Source organism: Oratosquilla oratoria, chromosome 3 (genome assembly GCF_046742065.1).
Source record: "Oratosquilla oratoria isolate Oo_2021 chromosome 3, ASM4674206v1, whole genome shotgun sequence".
Lineage (NCBI taxonomy): Eukaryota > Metazoa > Arthropoda > Malacostraca > Stomatopoda > Squillidae > Oratosquilla > Oratosquilla oratoria.
Genome location: NC_134779.1, coordinates 42,068,624 through 42,092,161, shown reverse-complemented (window position 1 = coordinate 42,092,161; position 23,538 = coordinate 42,068,624). Strand labels below are relative to the sequence as shown.

Below are 23,538 nucleotides of genomic sequence, written 5' to 3'. Positions count from 1 at the left end.
TAGAACTCAGGCTAAAGTGGCTGTTTATGTTTCTACAGAGATCTTCAATGTACTTTGGTAATCTAAGGCAAGCATAGGATGAAGTCAAATGAATCAAATAGCAGGAGCATTCAACTATATTGATATTTGGCACTTCTGCTTCTTTGAATAAAGTTGCAACTGACTGCTTAGAACCCATCATTACATTTGTAGTGTCAGAGCAGAAGGCAATTATACTCTGCATAGGGATATTTTTAGAACTGAAGTATTTCTTTATAGCAGCAAAAGTGTCTTGAGTAGTTGATGAGTGGACTTGTATCAGATCTAAAAATGAACTTTTAAGAGAATTTTCATCAAAGTACTGAACTAATATGCACAACTGCTTTGTTGTACTTCTGTCTGTGCTCTCATCAATTATTACTGAAAATACTCTTTCTCTAAGACTGACACAAAGTTCATCTGAAAAGTGTTTACCGAACACTTGTCTAATAATATTACTTGTTCACTGTTTACCTAATGATACTTTCTTTAAACCTTCACTTCTCAATAAAAGAAAACAAAGTTTTAAACAAATCAAACAAAGACTCTGAGAGTTCAAACTTTCGAGCACTTCTGTCAACAGGATCATTAGACAGTATAAAATGGGTCATGCTCTGAGGACTGGCATATTGTTGTGCTAACTTCCTGTGTCGCTGTGACTTGGAATGGCGAACAAGTTCTCATTTACCACACGTCACATCAACACTACAAATAGAGCAAAAGGCAACATCTTTAGCTGCAGTTGATTTGGGGGATTTTTTTTTCAACCCGTTATGAAACTGCTCCTCGTTTTGCCATGACTGCTTAAACTTTTGAGAATAAGACTTCTGTTGCCTGACACATTTAACATTTTTCTTAGGGGATGTGGCTGCTACGCTGGCAGATGTCCCTTAACGTCACTGTGCTGAGTCAGAAGACTCAGAGTCAGCGCTGACATGGCCATGATGTCCTTCCATTACTATCTTTGCCTTATGTCCCAATAACCTGATGAGGAACAGAAAATAGCCTCAAAGGCCAATACGCATTGACAATATTATACTACTGTTGTATAAATACTAGCATAGCTAGAGTGGCCCCATCCAGATTCACTCATAGTATGGAATGCTTAGTAAGCACCTGGTACAGCATGAGGAGTCTAATAACAGGAACATGCATAAAATACTACCGACAGAAGCACCAAGATTCATAAAAGTATGGTAGTGCATACAGTGTGACATGTCAGACTACAGAATAACAAACTTTGTGTCATCAGCAGGCCTAGTTTAGACAAACTGAGTTTAGAAAGCATAGACTAGTGCGCTACCCTCATGGGCTTAAAACAAATAATAGTATAGAATAGCTATAGTTAGTATGCTATGCCCTGAAGGACCAAGATACTTTAACAGCGTGAAATGCACAGCTACTGGAAAATATGAAATCCGCTTCGACTGGGAGTCGGGTGCTAGAAAATCTAGAGTAGGTTGCGGAACTTACGTAAAAATGTTATCCTCAACCCCTTGAATAAAACGGGTATTCGAATGAATGCACGTATACTAATAAATCCTAAAGATAAATACTGGCTGCAGATACTGAAAACTAGGTGAACACAAGTTTGTTCAGAAAGTGTATATATATATATATATATATATATATATATATATATATATATATATATATATATATATATATATATATATATATATATATATATATATATATATATTATTTACTGGTTACTGAGAACAAGCCACAAAGTAAATGGGTCACAGACACTGCCACAGAGTCAACACAGTCTAAGTGTGTCTACCAAGACATGTAACGTGTTCCACCGACACACCATTGACACACATGAGTCAGTGTCGGACGCTTAACCAGAAGCGACCAGCGTCACGGGCCTCACGCCCTCACTAGAGAGTAAGCTGAGCTGCCGGCCCAACGGTCCAACGGTCATAATTATCAAGGTCTAAATATACAGGTCAGACCGTTTACATTCTTCTGCGCAGCTTCTGACGTCATTTGGCTGAGTCCATTTTCTCTTTGTGATACACTGAAGAAAACTGTGAAACGCCAAGGAAGACAGGAACTATAATATTCTATATATTATATATATATATATATATTATATCTCATATATATTATATATTCATATATAGACAGGAACTATAATATTTTATATATATTTATATAATATTTGTCAGAATATAACTAATTGCGTGGAGCAGTGCGAGCGAAGGCGACGTCATTTTCGAACGACGGACCAGCTTCAACTGACAGCTATAGGACCCGCTAACCCCACTTTGAACAGCCAGGTGACGTTCACGGGCCCGCTGCGCCAACTCCCTCGAAATTTGGTCGGAAGTGGTTAGACCTTATATTCTTAGATCTTGATAATTATCAGCTGCTTCGTAGGAGTTACTAACGTGCCTCACACCCCATCCACAATTTTAAAAGGCCAAGGAGTTACTGCACAGAACATTATCATACCTGTCCATCATATATATTCGTTATTTATCAATGTCGAAAAAATGAAAAAATATTCTAACTTGGTTTTGTTCTAAAGGAATGTGAATGTGTCTGATTGCCCTAGATTCTCTATTTGTACCCCAAAATTTGCCCAATTACCCTAATAGAAACATTACCCTAAACTCTTCCCCAGTATAGGCTTGATTACCCTAAAATAGGGTAATTACCCTAGAAATGGAGGCACTGTGGTCTTGACGTCGTCTCAAAATGTTCGCTCAGCTTCGGTCTCTCACCAGCTGACGGACGAGAGGTCACGAAGTGTTGTTCCTGCCCGCTACCGGTTTTATGAGTTCTTTGGTTATTTTTCTCCTATGTTCCCGTGCTTCTAATATTTTGTGCACGTGTGTATCAATGTATGTACTATACGGTGTTATTCTTTAATATTCATTTATTAAAATTTTGAACACTTACGAAGTTACGTCCCTGTTCTGAAAATGATTCTATTTCTATTGTAAGTTAGTAGTACTGTGGCTGTGCAAATTTAGTGATTTTACTTAAAACAGTACTTTTCATTAGTGAAAAGACAGGATAAACATTGAATTTGAATTTTTTCAGATTTTTTCTAAGGCTTTTCTAATTTTCCAAGTTTATAAGATAAAAATAAAACTAAAGTTTTCGATTTACCGATTTATTTTTTTATTCAAAATATCAAGATCGTTATCACTAGCATCGGAATTTTGGATTTATCGATTTATCGGTTATCACTTTATAGGGCGATAAATCTATTGCCAGTTATCGATTACCCCCTGGGCATTATGGATAAGGTGGAGGGAGGCAGGGGGAGGGAGGTAAACTGTAGAAAAAAAGTTGGAAATGGAAGTTGAAGTTATTATAGGTTTGGAGTAGACCCGCTTGCATGGTTATTTTGTTTTGACGTATTGAGGCGTTGACATCATAACCTTTTCCACGTATATCTGTATACCTTTATAACCCAGCCTAAAAAAAAAACTACACTGATAATACGCAAATAAGACATAAAAGGACTCAGAGCCTAAGTCAACCATAATTAAGATCCGGTTAAACACTGTCATACACATTTGCACTATGTTCACGGTCTTCCCTCGACCGGCCACAGTTGATACTCCAATATGGGGCGTGGAGACAGGATCTCGTCAACGTATTCTACGTATCATAAATGTGTGCCTCTCCAAGTGTTTATAAAAGTTTCACTTATAAATTATTGTTCCTGTCTTTTCCGGCCCATACTAGTTAGCGTATGTGTTAAGACAGGTCAAAATTTTAGTCCTTTTTTCAATTATTGCAAAGTTAGCATAGAATAACATAAATGTTATGAAAATTACTGTTCAATATTTCATTAATGCTTTAGAGAACTTACCGGTCTCTTCTGTTTTAACCTGCGTAGAATACTCTAAAATTAATTGCTTTTAGAAGTCAGAAAACATCAACCTGAAGTCCTTCAGAACTGAAGACGTGGTCCCTTGGTTGAAGGTTTCCAAAAAAGTGGTCCTTGCTCGTCCTGAGCTCGGTAATTGACTGTTCCGACGTTAATGTGCACATTGTTCCAAAGGACTCATGAGTTCGAAAAAAAAGCTTGGAAGGCCAAGGATTAATTTTAATCTTAAGTACATTTTCAAATAAATTCCCGATTTGTCAAACTACAATTGTTACACATTTAATAAATGAAGTAGAAGAAACGAGTCGTTCTTCAGAATTTGATAACTAGTGGTGGGCAGATACCGGTAAAGTTACCTGTTTACCGGTAACAATCTTAACGGTATTTTACCGGTAAACATTCTGGTACCGTTAAGGTTCCGTTAACCGATAACTCGACAAGCTATACCAAAACACTCAGACAGCGGTAAACACGTCTTGCCTTGGTGGTACTGAGTGACGGACTGACGGCACGGGCCCAGTGTGCCGCTAACTTTACCGGTAAAATACCGTTAAGGGGTGAACTGCTAAGGTTTCGGTAAGCGCGTCTCGGCTTGACGGTACTGGCGGCATGACAGACCCAGTGTGCCGCTAACTTTACCGGTAAAATACCGTTAAGTGGTGTCCCGCTAAGGTCTCGGTAAGCGCGTCTCGGCTTGGCGGTATTGACGGCCTGACGGGCCCAGTGTGCCGCTAACTTAACCTGTAAAATACCGTTCAGGGTTGTACCGCTAAGGTCTCCGTAAGCGCGTGTCGGCTTGGCGGTACTGACGGGCCCAGCAAGGTCTAAATATACAGGTCAGATCGTTTGAATTCTTCTGCGCAGCTTCTGACGTCATTAGGCTGAGTCCATTTTCTCTTTGTGAAACACTGAAGAAAACTGTGAAACGCCAAGGAAGACAGGAACTATAATATTTTATATATTATATATATATATTATATATCATATATATTATATATTCATATATATAGACAGGAACTATAATATTTTATATATATTTATATATATATTTTATATAATATTTGTCAGAATATAACTAATTGCGTGGAGCGGTGCGAGCGAAGGGAACGTCTTTCTTAAACGACGCACCAGCTTCAACTGACAGCTATAGGACCCGCCAACCCCACTTTCAACAGCCAGGTGACGTTCACGGGCCCGCTGCGCCAACTCCCTCGAAATTCGGTCGGAAGTGGTTAGACCTTATATTCTTAGATCTTGGGGCCCAGTGTCCCGCTAATTTTACCGGTTAAACTTTTACCATTAACAAGTATGTACCGCTAAGGTCTCGGTCATTTTTTACCATTAAAACAGTTTTTTTTTTCACTTTTTATAATTTCTCAATAGAATTAATGTTATTTCTGTGATCAGCATACGAAACTATATTAATTGTGAAAGTTTCATCGAAAAATTCCGCGTGTCGCCAAACGAAGACCCATATATATATATATATATATATATGTATATATATATGAATATATATATATGTATATATATATGAATATATATAGTGACGATGTTACAAATCTTGAGTTGTGACTACACACCATAGTAGGATGTAATTTGCATACAGATTTTAGTCAGAAAGGAGAGTCGAACTTTGCACGTCAGTACTAATTCACGAATCTTTTACCGGTATGGTACCGGTGATGGATTTGTTGACTGTCAATAAATTTGTTACTGCAAGTTATAGTATTTACTCAAGACTATTAGGCGTTTTTACCAGCGCATCAGAATATCAAACGCTATCAAAACTGTTTGATGTTCTTGCTTTATTAAGTTTCTAGATATACATCTATTCATGTACTTATTAAGAACAAAAGAACAACAAAGAATAAAAAGGACAATACCAACAAAATAAATAGACAAAAAATAAAAGAATAAACAGAACAAAAATAACTAAAAGAATGAAAGAACAAGAAGAACACGAACCATAACAACAGCAGCAGCAACAACAACATTAAAAGGAGAAACGTGTCTACATTAAAAAATTAGTGATCAACACTGTTGCTTCGATTTTGAACGTTTGTTTTCACGCTTGAACGTTTTTTTTTTTTTTTTTTTTAAGTTAAGTCATGTCGGGTTGATAGATACAGCGAAACAAATGGTCACAGAGGACCTTCATTTAAGCTCAGTGGTTTCAAATTCGGGGTATTGACTCGTTGAGAAAGATTTATATTACTGCAGGAAAGAAATTTGAGTCGCCTGTAGGGTCTACACTTTTCAAATAAATTTTCAGGGACCCAGCATATCATCTTTACAAACGAGCTTAACAAATTGGCCGTCATGGTTTAGATGGAAAATATAATTTCCACAATTTAAGACATATCCCAGTAATTTGACTTTCTGAAAACGACAGCATACCATAATGTCAACTGATAACAGCAACAGACCATAATGTCGACTGATAACAGTAACATCCGGAGTTCACCTGACAACGCGCGTTGATGCAGTACCAGTGCACAGACAAGACATAATGTCAATTCCGAGAGCATTTTCAGAGAATATCGATATTTTGTTGACTTACAATAGACTTCGTGAGCTTATAAGTGACGTAATGTCAACACTGAGGTCATTTTAAGCAAATGTCAACATTTTGTAGACCTAGACTTTCTTGGGCTTATGTCACTTAGCTTCGAAGACATTTCCAGAAAATGAGGGCATTTGGTTACACGTCAGAAAGTGATCTACAAGACAGATATACTAAAACGTGTGATCTACATGCACCGCATTAATATTGATATGAATAGAATAAAAAAGAATAAATTAAAAAGAAAAAGTGTAATTTATTACATACTGGACTAATGTCGACATTTATTTTTGCGGGTTGTAACATCATGTTGACTGGGATAAAAAAAAATCAGAAAAGGCAAGCAGGCTTTAGTATCTGTCAGTGCTCTAAAATTGATAATATAATTTTAGTTGGTGCGGTAGTGTAGTCTAGTGCTGGATTTTTCTATTGACTGTAGTAGCGCAGCTTGGCAAATTCAGTAATGTCGTCTGCACTCATCCTGAGCGAAATCGATCAAATACGTCACCACGTGGTAATCTAGAAAACCTTCAATAAACTTGACTATTTCATTTTTATTTGTGTACCAATTTATTTGTTCTTATCTGTTTGTTTGTGTATTCTTATTCATTTATATTTATTATTTATTCTTATCTATTCTTGTTTATTTATTCCTAATAATTTATATATTTATCTATTCGTTTATTTATTCATTCTTTTTTCGTTATTCATTTACCTGCTTACTTATCTATCTACATTTGTTGCCCATTATGGGCGTTTAACACTTGTGCTTCCTTGTCCTCCACTTGGGTAGGAAGAAATTCTTTGTAAAATTTCAAATCTGGGATAACATAAAAACACACACTTCTTTATAACAGTTCATTGAAGTCATACACTGTAATTTTTTCTTACATGGCATCACACAAATGGAAGAAGAAAAATCATTTAAGGTAATTAATATCCATCAAGTTTGAGGCGATCTAGTCGTAGCTTTTGCGGGGGCTGTTTCTCCCTTTCCTCTGCCTCCATGCGAGTAGACAATGGATGCAGCTGGCAATGAGGATAAGGGCCACCAATGTCAGGCAGATTACAGTCAGGATGTAGTAATCCCGGGGTCTTGCTGCAAGAGAAAATAAGAGCTAGTTCTAGGGGATATCCAAAAAGGTATCCTAGAAAATTTTGAATTAATATTCCGTGTAAAAATTATAATTTATTCATTTACTGGAAATGAAAAGAATGAGTCCATAGAATTCAGCTATTTGTTCATAGTCGCCATGTTCTCTCCCCCTCTCTATCTTGCAGTACAAGTGGCACACAAACCCCTCAATACCTTGTACCGAAATCTCACCAAAGTCAAAGACACCGAAGAACCTACACAACTTGCAGGTGTAGTTTACTGCAGAGGCTGCACGGTCTGTGACACGGAATATGTAGGAGAATCACAAAAAAAAAGGCTACTAAAGTACAAGAACACCAACGTGCAGTTAGGCGAGAAGATCCGAAATCGGCCCTGTACAAACACACGACAGAACACCAACACAGGATTGAATGGGATGGAGTGACAACTCTACACAAAGAAAATAATAAAAAGAAAACTGTTCTAGGAAGCATGTGAAACTAAGAGCAACTGCATTAACAAGTGCATTGTTCTCAATCCCATTTATCTAGGAACGAGGAGTAACGCAGTCTAATTCCTTTGTTCTCTTTTCTAGTCTCTGTCTGCTTCTTTAAGACCTGTCGTTTGTTCACCAGTTGGCTTTTGGGCAACCTCCTTTCTCGAAAGCGGTCTCCCAGTGTACCTTTTCAACTCCCCTTCTCGTGACTTTTGTCCTTTTTCAGTTTTAGTGTACTTCCTTTTTCTCTTCTGTTCTATCTTTTATTTCAATCTTCTTTGTATCTTTTTATCTTCTTTGTTTTATTTGTATGATTGTCTTATTTGTTATTGAAACCTGTTCCCCCTCCTCCTTTTCGGATATTTGGTCCACATTCATTTGCGTCTTTGGATTATGTTCTGTTGTTTTTACATTTGGGTTACGTTTTGATTCTTTTTACCACACTTATTTTATGTTCACAGCCATTTAACTTTATATTTTGTTTGGTTTTTATTTGTCTGGTTGTGATTTAGTCGTTTGTTCTTGAATTTTTTTTTACATTTGGCCCACCTCCATTTACGTCTCTGTCCTATGTTCTGATGTTTTTACGTTAGTGTTACGTTTGAAGCTTATTTGCTACACTTAATTTATGTTCACAGCCATGTAACTTATTTTATTCGTATTTTTTGCAGCGTATTTCGTGTGATTTAGTCGTTTGTTCTTGACACTTCAGTGCAGACATTTGGTCCACCTCCATTTGCACCTGTGTGTGTATTTTTCATTTTTTTTTTTTTCGATTGGTAATTATGTTGGTCTGATACAACGTATATTGGTTGTGGCGATAATGCTTGGTAAAATATTTGACCACTGTGCATGGGTTTGTGTTCCTTCCTGTCTACGTGTGAAGTTTCGTCCCGCCCGATCGCACAGCAGTTTGCATGTGTTCTGCATTCATGCTACAACCAATCTTACAACTCTTGGTAACGTTTCTTTCATAAATTAATATTAAGGGATGGTGAAATAAAATTCCGCTGGCAAATCATTCTTAAATGGGTTTGATCTTTGATCCTCTAAGCAAACTAAATGTCAGAAGTTAGTATGGCAAAAGGAAAGTGTAATTTGATTTACCGTGCTATATTATAGAAGGGTTACAAGCAAGCAATCTTTAAAGTTATTCCTAAAGATAAATGTAAATTTGTATATAAGTAATATATTAGCTAAGATTTATTTATGCATATAGTAATATTATATTTTGTAATACAATTTACAATTTAATAAGAAAAATAATTATTTTTGATTGATAAACAAAATTATATTACATTTGTATAAAGTCTTTTTTTTTTTACAATTATACAGAAATATAATTAAAAGAATATAAACTAACCGTGCGATAAAGACTGCCCCATATCCATCATAACTCTTATTCCCTTCCATTTCAATCCTTCCTTCTTCTAAGCCCCGAATTCCCCCCTCCCTCCCTCTCCCCCATGTTATCTACCCTGCCCTCTAACTATCTTGCATGCATAAATTTCTAATTTCCTACCATTTTGAGCTTTCCTTCCGTTAAACCCCCAAATCCCCCTCCCTCCCTCCCTCTTCGCTATCCTGCCCTCTATATTTCCAATTATTGAAAACTAAAATCACAAGACTTATGAGATTAGCCGAGCGAATGGGTCTGCCCCACAACTATTATACCTCTAACTTCCATTTCATTATTTCCTTACACTAAGTCTCTGATACCCCACTCCCCCATGTTATCTGTCCTGCCTTCAAACAAAACTTGACGAAAAAACAATCAGCGAGATTAATAATAACCGAGCAAGTGGTTCTGCCCCACGCCCATCATAACTCTAATAACTTCCTTACATTTCATTCCCCCTCCCTCCCTCTCCCCCATCTTATCTGTCCTGCCCTGTAACTAACTTCTCGATGAAAAGAAAGCAGTCCACGTGACTATAAAAATAACCGAGCAAGTGGTTCTGCTCCACACCTATGATAACTTCCTTCCATTTCATTCTTTCCTTACACTAGACACCCAAATCCCCCTCCTTCCCTCTCCCCCATCTTATCTATCCTGGCCCCAGTGGCGTAGCTAGTGCTTTTGCCGCCCGCGCGGCCCTCATTTTTGTCGCCCCTTCTCACAAGGAATTCAATAATTCAATATTACAAATGCACATTAACGTACACATGTATGTTCATTTTCACCCATGTATACCCGTCCAATCGGATCAATGTCAACACGCTTGCAAACTGTCACGCTTTATGATGCTTAATAACGTTGAAAAAAACTGACATCTATGAGAGACTGATAAACGGAATTTTATATCAATCATACAAGGACCAAAAATGCCGCCCCTCAAAAAGTGCCGCCCGGGGCGAACCCCCCCCCCCCTAGCTACGCCATTGCCTGGCCCCTATATATACTATATATTCTTGATGATAAAAAGATTCTCTTTTAAATTAATTTTGGAGGAAGGTTATGATACTTCTAAACATATTCAAGTTACGTTAATTAGACATATATTATTAAGTTGGAACAGGTATGACCGTGTTCTTACTGGACACACTACACCGTAGTTCCAGTGTAATATATGTACTAACGCGTCGTTTTTCCTTGATTATTTGATACCCGCCATCTGGCATCACCGTGCTCTTAGTCTCAAGAGCCAGCCTGAAGGCACTGAAGAGCTGTCAATTCGACTCGCAACCTGACACCTTGCAGGAAAAACCGCACCTCAATGCTGAAGCCGCCAGCAAAGATATTCATATAAGATCAATGGGTTCCCTCTCATGTGGGGTTGCACGGTAATGTAAAGGCGGATGGGGCAGACAAGAAGGGCGCCTTGGCGCCTGAAGTGGACGAATCTAGGATATTTGGACCACGAAACTGCAACCTAGGGCATTTGGGCCACGTGGGCCACCTGAGGTGGATTTTCGGGCCATAAACTAATTTTTTCCCCTCGCAATATATTACTAAACATTCTATATAATTTTTTTATTTTTGTGTTTTATTACTGTTTAACCACCTCGCTGATGCAGTTGGATGCCAGGTGGAGAAGACTCGCCAGTCCATGAAGAGGAAGGCTGCTACTACCAATGACCGTCCCAACCAGATCCCCTCCTTCACGGTTGCAGAGCTTTCAGAGGAGGTTAAGGCACGCATGCCCAAGGCCGACTCTACGAAGCGTGCCCTGCGTCGCATCCGGGCTGAGCACCGTCCGAGGGCTCCTCAGTCTCTGCAGGATCTGGTCATCACCGGCGACTGTGCATCCAACCTCCACTATGACAACGGGCAGGAAGCAGATGAGCGCGTCATTATCTTCACCCCTCACCCCACGTCATCTGGAGGAGCTAACAGCCTGTGACGACTGGTGCATGGATGGCACCTTCTCCGTTTCTCCAAGACTCTTCACCCAGCTCTACGTGATCCAGGATCGGTCCCGCGGCAACGCAAAACACAGACCAGTTACCAGACGCTTTTCCGGGTTCTTGAAGAGGGTGGCCGTGATCCCAGCACAGTCATAATCGACTTCGAGCGGCCTGTGGAGCCGGCCCTGCGGGTGGTCTTCGGGGAGGAGGTCCAGGTCCGGTTCTGCTTCAACCTCCTGAGCCAGTCCATCTGGAGGCAGATCTAGGGCCTGGGACTGAAGAACTTGTACGAGTCTGACAACGAGTTCTGCCTGTTCTGCGGGCAGCTGGATGCACACCCACGCTCCGCCATGCCTGATGATGCTGCAGCACTCATTGAGTACTTCGACTCGACCTACGTTTCCGGCCAGCTCCGCCACCGTAGTGACGTCCACTCCAACGCCAGGCCTGGAGTCATCAGTCCAGCGCACTTTCGCCGCACGCCGCCCATGTTCCCAACTAAGAAGTGGAACATGCACCAAGCACCCTCAACAACCAGCCCAGAACCAACAATGTCTGTGAGGGCTGGAACAACAAGTTCTTCAGCCTGGTGGGACACTCAAACCCCACTGTCTGGAAGACAATTGAGTGCCTACAGGTTGAGGCTGCCACCGTCGATGGTGTCCTGCTCCAGGAGGAGCGTGGGATCCACCCTTCCAAGCGTGGGAAGATGCTGTACCAGGAACTTCAGGTCCGCCTCCACAACCTCGTGCTTGACCTCAAGACAGGCAAGAACTCCTGTCTTCCTTCGTGGCATAAGCCACAACCTCCGCGGAGGACGGCCCGACTTGTAAATAATTGTGCTGTTTTGTGCTTGTATTTTGTACATTTTACTATGATTTTTTCACTTGATTACTGTAATTATTTGATATTGAATAAAACAGTTATATTATTGAAAAAATTGTAGTAACTTTTTATCACATGTCCCAAATATCCTAGTCACCGTGACCCAAATGTCCTAGGTTGCAGTTTCGTGGCCCAATTATCCGTTCAGCGTGTTGAACGGACTTTATACTGAATCGCCGAGTCACTTGGAAGCAGACAGACTGAACAAATGGATACTGCTCTTGTTTGGGGGGCACAGTGTCACAAAATTTGGAAGTCACTGTTCTACAAGCCTAAACGCAAATTGAGATGCAGGCTACCTGTTGCTGAACTGAAGTACAGTTTGAACTTCTCTCCCACTTGAAATCCTTCTAGATGTACTATCTCAGCATTCGAAGTAGGAGAGAAGTTCAATATATAATTCAATTCAGCAACAGGAATTCTGCCTTTACTCAGCGCTGCTTCGCCTGTATCACCTGCGTCTCAGCAGGTGATACTCGTGCCCACAGAGATGTGTGTCTGGGTCTCGACCCGGAGGGTAAGACTGCCTGAGTGTCATACCCGGAGGAGCACTCAATCCAGTCGAGATCGTTAGCTTTCTGCAGCTGGATCTTGCAGCGACCTTCTACGTAAGTGATCTCCACCATTTGAGGCTTCTTGTACCCAAAGAAGGCCTCAACCTCCTGGGGACTAAAGAACCAGTCTCCTTCCGTTTCCCAGTGACTATTCTGACTCGAAAAACCCTCGTAGTGATCTCATCCTTCACGTCGGCAACTTGCTCGAGGTCCTCCTCCACGAAGAAGCTCAAAGCGTAGGAGGTGCACCGCAGGAGAAAGGGTGTTTCTCGAACTCGCCACTTCGGCGACAGGAAGCCCTCCCACTAGTTCCTTCGTTGGGGGCAATCTAAAGTGGAAAGAAACCCTAACGACAACAGCTAGAAGCGTTTAATTCGTTTCTAGTCTCATAATCTCTTTCTAGCAGTCTAGTAGTTCTTCGATAAAAGTATCTAATTAACGTCTAGGTTCTGAATTACTTTTAAAACAATTCACTTAAGACTATCTTGGAAATATATTTTAATTATAACAATTGTTAGAAGTATCTAGAAAGCCAGCAACAGTTACTTGTCCGACCCGCAGACTTATAAATAAATGGATCCACAACATTTGGGCACTTGACATTTAGGCACAAGACATTTGGGCACAAAGTGTCAGGTACGACATTTGGGTACAAAGTGTCAGGTACGACATTCGGGTACAAAGTTTCAGGTACGACATTTGGGCACAAAGTGTCAGGTACGACATTTGGGTACAAAGTGTCAGGTACGACATTTGGGCACAAAGTGTCAGGTACGACATTTGGGTACAAAGTGTCAGGTACGACATTTGGGCATAAAGTGTCAGGTACGACATTTGGGCACAAAGTGTCAGGTACGACATTTGGGCACAAAGTGTCAGGTACGACATTTGGACACAATATGAAATCATCATAGTAACAATCAAGCAAATTAGTTTTTTTTAACTACTGAGCTTTATTAATTCACACTGCTGTTTCACCTGAGTAACTCAGAGGCTCAAGATATTACATCACTGCTTTCGTACAGCAAAAATAGTCGAAATTGAAATCACCCATTATCAAAAAATGAAGTGCCTACACACACCAATGGAAAAGCATGAACCTCAACAAAAGATGAAGTGCCTACACACACCTATGAAGAAGCATGAAGTTCGGGTGAAGCCCTTCTGACAAGATACCCCACCAAAAGATGAAGTCCCTACACACGCCTATGGAAAAACATAAAGTCCGGGTGAAACCCTTCTGTGTGCCCTTTATAATTGTAAAACTGATAGAAGTCCTTCATTGCTCTTTGTCTTGGTTATGTGAAACTATCCAAAAATAAATTGTTATTCGTATAAAATCATTGATTCTTTGCTCACTTACCCATAACATTTTTGCAACATTTTAGTTATTGGGATTATTTTTATTTCATTATTACATACTTTTCAGGTTTTTAACTTTCCTATTCATAGAGAATCAGAAACAATGCATGTCTCTGATGCTCTGTGATTCTCATATGTATGTCTGAAAGTTTATGACAGGAAACTAAGTAATTTATCATCTTTTTGTATTCGTCACGTGGCATAGTGAAACCCAACTATAGATTATTTATGCCTAATTTAAATGTTCATGCCTGTTGTTCAAAAGAATAATCTTTTATTATTTTTTCTTGGTTTGGGATCGTAATATACAACACGAATTATGCTGTGCCCAAATGTCGCACCCAGTACTTTGTGACAAAATGTCCTGTGCCCACATGTGTGCCCAAATGTCTGGATACCTAAATAAATATTCCGGTCTCGGTCTGGGGATCAAGTGTCATCCCACAGGACTGCACCCTCAGTGGATATCAGAAAAGGAGGATGCTTTGTCTGTAGGAGACAAGTGTCTATGGTTCTTGGGCAACACTGCACGTCTTAGGCTGTCACCCCCGTGAGAAGTAAAAAAAAAACAAAAAAATCCAATACAAGACCGTACTATCTTCTACAGAGTGATACAACCTTTGTGCCTTATCACAGTACCTTAATCCGACTTGGTAAGGTTGGTAAGATCGTGTTGGAAGTGTTGTGATTAATTATAAGAAGAAGATGATTTGGGGGAATGAAGATGGTGAGTGTGTGGGTGGGGTGATTCAGGTTAAAAGGAAAAGATAAAGGGTGGTGGAAAAATGAAATGTAAGTGATAGTGTCAAGGGGAAAATAAGCAGAGTATTTTAAAGTTGTTGAATGTGAAAGAGGATAAGGAGTGATTGATTGAAAGAATACTGTGATGGTTTGGGAAAAGTGAGCATGGAAAGACTAACAAAAAGAGTGGAATGCAGAGGTGGATGGAGTGCACGTGAACGGAAGACCGACGATGAGATGAATGTCTGTTGAGTGGGGAAGAGAGAAAGCAAGAGATAGGTGGGAATGGACGATGAATCGACGCAACCAGAAGTAAACTGTTCTTGTCTTGTCTATCCATGCGTGACCAGACCCCCATGTAAATGGAAACGTGGGGAGCTAACTTCGACTGTCGAGCCCTGCTATAGATACGATGTGTCTTGCTTTTGTCCCGTGTAGTTCGCGGAGGGATGGGGTGTGGGTCAAGAACGGTCCTTCGTCCACAAAGAAATAAGATAAAAGGGAAATAAATGAGTAATGGCTGGGTATAGGGTGGAGCATGTCAAGCTTGGTTAACTCCCTTATAAGGGTAAATAGATAGATGGATGCCCTCACTACAAACTCGGATGCTAGAGGTTGCCCGGCCTACAACAAAAGATCAGCACTGAACTCGCTTTCTTCTAGAGTACCATCAACTTACCTTGGTGTCCGCACGGCATGAGCACTGAGAAGGGCGCGGTGGCGTAGGCATGGAGGATGAGTTTTTGTTTATCAGACGCCACGTCAGCTTCGGCAGGAGAAGCCCACTCCCAGAGGTTGTCGTTCTCCGTCACCAGTCGCACCTTCCACTTGTTATCGACCCGACTAATATAGATGTTTTGCGATTCTTTGTTCTGGACCGTTTGCTTCCCGGACGGATCAGTCATTTTGTGTTCCTTCTTCCCATCCTTGTCGTGCCACTCAAGCGCCAACGAGGTCATGATTCCTTGGCGCTCCTCCAACCTAACGACGAAGATTTCCTTCTTTTTGTAATTAATGTTGAATGAGAGGAAGGACGGAGAGGTTTTCTTCCGGTCTTCGTTGGTGTAGGGGACGCGGGCCGAGGTCTCGAAGAGGACCTGGCGAGACCAGCTGTCGTCGAGACGGTCCTTCGTGCATACTGTGGGGTAAGACAAGCAGGAAGTTATAATATGCCCAAGTATGTGTTTACCTCAGCACCTCTCGCCCCCCTCTGAAAAACGCCCGACTGTATCCTGTACAAGACATATGTCATGACCCAAAAACCATATGGTTCCCCGTGGATACTGTCGCGTTCGATTAATCAAATATAGGTATTACAGTTATGGAGGTGTTTTTCTCAACCTCCCAGTGAACGTAAAAACCAGGCTGCTGCAGCTGCTTCAAGACATAAATGACACTAATAGCAAGGAAGGCGATAACTGAGATAGAGTTAACCCCCATGAAGAGGTTTACTTTTTGAATGAATAAAATCCCCTTTCTGTGTTCGACAATGTCACTGGTTCCTCTTCCCCCTTAGAAAAACTCTCCACTGTAGTCGGTACAAGACACATATACCATACCCCAAAACTTTCAATAGAACCATCTGCTGTCTAGATGGTTCCAACTCGCCCGTGGAGACTCAGCGACCACCGGTTTTGGATTCCACATTCAGAACCACAGTCATTTCAACGCGTCAAAATATCCACATTCAATACCTCCACAGCCCCGGTCAGTGCCAAAATTGTCACTTTAGTTCCTGTTCATGCTTAGGACACCGACGACAAGGAAGGGTAGGGTTGTTACCCAGAAGTACTTACTGTCCTTCGAAGCAGAAGAGGAAGAGGCGAGCGAGAGGACGATGACGTGGATCCAGATAGTCTTCATAGTCGAAGTCGGTGACGACGATGCAACCTGTTTTGAAGGGGCGCGCGGGCGTGGCGATGCTTGGAGCAGCACTGTAGTATAAGTTTTATTCAGATCAAAGAGAAATCCCTCTAAGGTCACTTGTTTAAGTCATGCAACGAAGATTAAATGAATAATTTCTCTAAAGAAATATATATATCTTAGGGGAATGATAGCATATGAACCATTTGTATAACGTACCCCCCCCCCCCATACACTATTCAATCATCGAGTATTATTCGTTATATGAAGAAGAAAAAAATCGCCTCACCTCTTGTAGCACTAACTAGTGTCAGTGTCGACTTAAATTGACGGACTAACTGACTGGCACCTCTTCGGACCGTTGGAGATGTGGCCGGATGTGAAGATATGACGTCACGAAATGGAAGAATTAACTGGCGTAGTTTTCGAAAAGCTTCCATAAATGGTTGATCCTCACCATAATTTCTATTCTATCTATAACTTTATTTAATTCCATTCTATTCTGATACCTACGAGTATCTGACGTGACTAACAACTAACCCATCTAGTACAGTAATGCACTTTGTAGTATATTTCTATAGATCCAAGGATAGACGATTTTATTCAGGGGAGCGGTCCATCTCTGAGCAAAGAAGAGTCAATCGAATAAAATTATTTTCTGTCTCAGGTCCGCTCATCCTTGGGCTGAATTAAATTGTACACAATTTGTCTGGAATTCCACAACAGGATATGAGCTGGGGGTTAAGGATTGTTATCGACACTTATCAAACCTCACATTGTATCCTCCCCTCTCTCTCTCTTAATACTCTTATGTGTGTATATGTACGGTGTGTATTTACCTAGTTGTATTTACCTAGTTGTATTTTACGGGAAGGGGAGCTATGCTCGTGGTGTCCCGTCTTCATATCTCATTTTATCTAAACTATTTTTAAATTCATGTATTGTTTTTGCACACACCACTTTCTCATCTAACTTGCTCCAACTGTCTATTACTCTGTGAGGAAAGCTGTTCTTTTTCAGATGTCTTCTATAGCTGTCTTTCTCGATTTTCTTTCCGTGTCCTCTTGTATTTCTATCATCCCATTTTATTAGATCCTATCAATAATTTCTATGCCTTTCATGATTCTGTAAATAGCTATCAAATCTCCTCTCTCTCTTCTTTGCTCTAGTGTCTGTAGTTCAAGTTTTGCTAGTCTCTCTTCATATGATAGTTTTGAGAGTGTTGGTGCCAATTTTGTAATTGCTCTTTGTATTCTTTCAATTTTTTTTTTTTTTTTTTGTACTAGGTGACCACATCGTTGCTGCATATTCCAATCTTGGTCTTATCAGAGTGATTAGTATTTTCTTCACCATTTCTTCATCCAGGTATGTAAATGCCACTTTGATTGTTCTTATTAAATTATAAGTTTCACCAAAAATCTTATTTATATGTTTCTCAGGTGACATATTATTCATAACAATGACTCCCAGGTCCTTCTCATTTTCTACTTTTTTATTCTTTCTTCTCCCAATTTATATGATCCTGTTATTCTGTTTTTGCTTCTTCCAAATTCCATTATACAGTACTACACTTTTTAGAATTGAACTCAATCTCCCACTTCCTACTCCATTCCCATACTTTATTTAGATCACTCTGTAGTGATTCACAATCTTCTTCCATGTTCACTTTTTTGAATAGTTTTGCATCATCTGCATAGAAGCTCATATAGCTTTCAATTTCTTCATCCATATCATTAATATATATAGCAAACGTTATTGGGGCCAAAACTGTTCCTTGTGGAACACAACTTATTAATTCATCCCAATTTGAGTTTTTGTCTCTTATCACTACTTTCATTTTCTTTCTTGCAAAAAGTCTTCCATCCATTTAAGCAGTTTGCCCTGTATTCCTCCTTCGGTTTCTAATTTCTTAAGCAACAAATAATGATGAACTTTAAGCTTCATAATTTTGCTGTTAGTCATTATACAACTTGATCTTCGATGGTTCATAATATATACAAAAAACAGACAAGATATTAATTAGTTATTTTTCCAGATCAGCCAAAGAAGGCTCTACTCAGTTATGGAGTGATCCCATCACAGTTCAAATGCTCGAAAAAATTATCAACATAAATGTCTATCAGAGAAGAGGAAGCTAATGAGCAAGTAAGATCACCTTTCACACTTGCTTTTGACCTGCCATCATCATTTTTCCTTGTATATCTTATTACTTTACTTTTGCCCACATTTGCTTCTTTCTCACCTTCTCTCTGCATTCCTTGGAAAGTTTGATAATTTATGCATAAATTAAGTGGTGGTAAAGATGGAATCTGTTTATTAGAAAACAAATTAAAAAGGATTACAAAGGCGGAGCATGCCGACAGGAGACCTTTTGGTCCATATCTTGGTCGGATGCAAAAAAAAAAAAAAAAAAAATCATAATATTGATAAATAAATAAATGAATAAATAAAAACTATGATAATGTAAATATTAAATAAAATACATAAATAAACACATAGGTATAATTAAATAATAAACAAACAGGTAAATAGTAAATAATAATAAATTGATGTATAATAATGAGAATCAAACAAATAATAATAAACAAATGGACAAATGATAACAAAACAAATAAACAAATAATATGAAATAAATGATAGCCATTACAGCATCTTGTTTAGGTGTTTATCTAAATGATTCTTAAAGCGAATGTTCATCAGTAAGAACTATTTTCATAAATAGGTTGCAACAATAGGTTTGCTGTAAATCCTGACATTATGTTATGTATATATTTCAGGTTGAATTGGTCACTAAAAGGAAGATTGCTGACATTGATAGCTTTGTCCACACCCACACATTTCCATTCAAATGCTCTACCCATTGTAGGGGTCGAAAGTAAAAATTAAAACAGAAGCATGCTCAAAGAGAATCCAAAGCTAGAGGAAGAATAACTAGGGAAACTAGAAATGGGGGTGGCTCTGATTTCAGTGATGAAGGTACTGTTGCTGATTTTCCTTTCATCCATGTGGATATGGAGTAGTTTGCCAAAGAGGAGCTTAATTGTAATGAGTTGGTGATGAAAGAACACGATGTTGATGAAGATTTCTTGAATGAGGAGATGGATGGTATTGATGAAGTTATTGTAAAGAAGGAAAAGGATCTTGATGAATCCCTGATGGATGAGGGTGAATTAATGTCAAAGTAGAAGATTATAGTCTTGATGATATTGTGAAGGAAAAGGTTGAGATTTATAAAAGATTGAAAGAGGAACCAGGTGGAATGCCAGCAGAAGATTGTAATGAAAAGGAAATTAAAGAGTGGTATATAGAGGGAAGCACCATCAAACAAGAAGCTGAAGAAGGACTGGATGAGTGAGAATTAGAGACTCTAGTTAGGTTCATTGTCTAGAAAGGGGCCAGTGACAGATACCTACTTGTGGTGGTCCTTCAAGATATATGACAGAGAATGATGTCCCTTCTTCTACCCATTTATAAAACCCACCAATCCTTTTTACCTCCATCTGGAGGTGCAGCCCTGAGGAACAAGCATTTGGTTTGTGTACTGGACCCAGGAATGGATAGTAACTAAATTCCATGCTTGTTAATGATTTTAGTATATTTATTTTTGCTGTAAAATGTCTGATGTGCAGGCTGAAAGTCATCAATGTAGTATCAGAAGACCTACAGTTTTTGTGTACTTTTCCAATGGAAGGGTTTGGTCACTGGTTGTCTGTTCTCTGTATGGAAAAAAATGGAGGAGAGTGTAAGAGACTATAAGGCCTACACTAGGCAGCTACTGTACATGTCCTTCACCCCCATAACACCTCTTAAAATAACCAATATTTTCAGTACTCACCACATGGTTACTAAGTCTATTCCATTTACTAACCACTCTACTGTTAAACTAGCTTAGTTGTTGTTGTTGTCGTTCCCTAGACTGTCTGTCCGAGCAGTTCCGTTTCCCCAAGGAATGCCACAGCTGAAACTGGGTTTTCCCACAAATCCTTTATAGAGTGTATGTTGTGTTGTTTGTGTGCATGATTGTGTATAATGCAGTCTACAACACATAATGGAAGACTGCATTATACACAATCATGCACGCAAACAACACAACATACACTCTATAAAGGATTTGTGGGAAAACCCAGTTTTGGCTGAGGCATTCCTTGGGGAGACGGGACTGCTCGGACAGACAGTCTAGGGAATGACAACAACAACAACTAAGCTAGTTTAACAGGAGAGTGGTTAGTAAATGGAAAAGACTTAGTAACCATGTGGTGAGTACTGAAAATATTGGTTATTCTAAAAGGTGCTATAGGGGGTGAAGGACATGTAACTGCCTAGTGTAGGCCTTATAGTCTCTTACACTCTCCTCCAATTTTTTTTTTTTTTTTTTTTTTCATACAGAGAACAGACAACCAGTGACCAAACCCTTCCATTGGAAAAGTACACAAAAACTGTAGGTCTTCTGATACTACATTGATGACTTTCAGCCTGCACATCAGACATTTTACAGCAAAAATAAATATACTAAAATCATTAACAAGCTTAGTTCTTGACTATGCCCTTTTTAAATCTAAATTTGCCTGATTTAAATCTGTTACTTTGAGTCTTGGCCTGCTGTCATAATATGATGACCTTGTCTGCATCACCTTTGTTCCCATGATCTATTTGAATACTGTACTTCTGTTGGATCACCGCGCACTGTACATCTTTCCAGGGTGTAAGTTAAGGTGTCTAAGCCTGTCTTCATAAGGTAAATTTCTAGGCTCATGGTAAATGGGAAAGGAGATGGAAATTTTGGATTCTGTTTAGAGACCAAGTGGCAACCCCTAAGACCAGGTCCTCAGGGTAGAGATGAGGTTGTTGTTGGGCTTTGGAGATGGACAGAAGGTGATGAACCTCTGACATTGACACTACATGATCATCTTGTTCAGGTGTCCATTGTTGGTCCCAAATGGTGCTGTTACAGCATACTGTATTTTATTCTAGTAACTACCAGATTATTTTATTGAACATAGGAGACAACACTATTTAAGGGGTTTTCTTTCTTAGTCCACCCCCCCACTTCTGCTAGTGATGAACTCAAAAGGCTATATTTTTGCTAATACCAGACTATTTTATTAAACTTGGGAGACATCACTGTAGCAGTTGTTAAAAAAATTATTAACACTTTCACCTAATTGCATTTTTGGAAATTGGCTTTCATGTGTCAAAAATCAGTCACCCAAAGGCATGGTTATTGTGCTAAGGAAGCTTGTTGACATCACCATAGCATCTTCAGTAGTTTCACTAGTACTTCTTGGAAGCAGTACCCATATTTTTCATACATTGAAAATACATGTGAACAAGTTGTATAGACACGCCGTATGGCATGTATATAAACTCTGTATGTATCTAGTATGCTCATTCCTTTGAGAAAGTCGATAGACAAAACATCAGGAATAAAAGCTTCACCTCTAGTCCATGTTTCCTTTACCGTGTCTATACAACTTTTTCATACATTGTATGAAAGTGCATGGCTATCTCTTCTTGGTCTAAGTAACAGTATTTTATCTATTTACTTTATTTTATTTATTCATTCTATTTTTATTTGGAAGTGAGTATTAAGGAAGAGAGACTGGAGAGGAAGTGGATAACTTTAGATACTTGGGTGCCAATGTAGTGGGAAAGGGAGGAATGGGGGTGGTGGATTGTAGATTGAGAGAAGTAAGTAAATGTCTTGGGGGACTGAAAAGTGTAATGAGAAATAGACATTTGGGAATGGATGCTAAGAGGAGATTGTATGAAGGAGTGATTGTGCCAACAGCACTGTATGGGGCAGAAACATGGAACATAAGAGAGGAAAAGTTTAAATGTGTTTGAGATGAAATACCTGAGAAGTATGGCAGGGGTTACGAGGTTGGACAGAGTGAGAAACAAGATGAGGAGGAGGTCAGGGGGTGGAAAGGGATTTGGGAGATAGGGTTGATGAAAGAGTATTGGAATGGTTTGGACACATGGAAAGAATGAGTGAAGAAAGATTAGTAAAAGAGGTGTGGATGGCAGAGGTGGAAGGAGTGAACATGAGTGGGTGATCAAGGATGAGATGGATGGATGGGGTAAAAGGGGCATTGGAAAAAAAGGGAATGTCTGTTGAGGAAGGAAGGAAGGAAGGGAGAAGACAGAAGATAGGGGTGAGTGGATACTTATGTATGGATGATGCTGTGATGCATGGAAGAGAGTGGGTGGGGGATGGTGTGGTAAGGGAGTATGTATGAATAATGTTTTGACACAGCCCGAAGAGATTTCTCTCTGTCTTCTCTTTTTCTGCATAGGGAGATGGAGAGTGGGGAGGAGCAGCCAATTAAATGAAGCAGCCTTGCTGTGGATATACTGTGTCTTGCTACATTGCCTCTGACCCAGGGCAGTGGGTGAGATGCAGGGAAGACCCATCATCCAGGAGGAGCCAAGATAAAAGGAAAGGAGAGGGGTGAATATGAGTGGAGTATGTGAGGGTGGAATGGGTGGGAGTGGATTTTATACCTTTGTTTATGGCTACTTCCATTGTAAGGGGGAAAAAGTCATTGGTATATGTATGTATTTTTATTTGTTTTATTTATCCATTTATTTATTCATTTATTTATTTTCACTAATTGATAAAATGCCATTGGGTAGATATGTCTGATTTTTGCTATGAAATGATTAAGAAATTGAAGTGCATCTAGCATTTGGGGATGACAGACTGATCATGTGTGTTGGTAGACAGATATGACATCAAATAGAATTGAGTAC

At 39.5% G+C, this 23,538-nt stretch overlaps 2 protein-coding genes across 2 annotated transcripts in view; one reads left to right on the top strand and one right to left on the bottom strand.

Annotated features, from left to right (window-relative positions):
• Window positions 1-23,538, top strand: part of LOC143022208 (uncharacterized) — a 70,134-nt gene that overhangs the window by 18,040 nt on the left and 28,556 nt on the right. The gene's annotated exons all lie outside the window — the stretch shown is intronic.
• LOC143022193 (uncharacterized) lies at window positions 7,285-17,240 on the bottom strand. The gene is made up of 4 exons (XM_076180294.1): window positions 17,075-17,240; window positions 16,719-16,856; window positions 15,602-16,060; window positions 7,285-7,539 (listed from the first exon to the last, which is right to left on the bottom strand). The coding sequence occupies exons 1-4, from the start codon at window positions 17,223-17,225 to the stop codon at window positions 7,400-7,402; spliced, it is 888 nt and encodes a 295-aa protein (XP_076036409.1). The 5' UTR covers window positions 17,226-17,240; the 3' UTR covers window positions 7,285-7,399.

Coding starts and splice junctions, on each gene's coding strand:
- LOC143022193 (XM_076180294.1), bottom strand. CDS start 17,225: ATGGAAGCTTTTCGAAAACTACGCCAGTTAATTCTTCCATTTCGTGAC. Junction 16,061..16,718: donor CTCTTCTGCTTCGAAGGACA/GTAAGTACTTCT, acceptor CTTACCCCACAG/TATGCACGAAGGACCGTCTC. Junction 7,540..15,601: donor CATGCCGTGCGGACACCAAG/GTAAGTTGATGG, acceptor TTTCTCTTGCAG/CAAGACCCCGGGATTACTAC.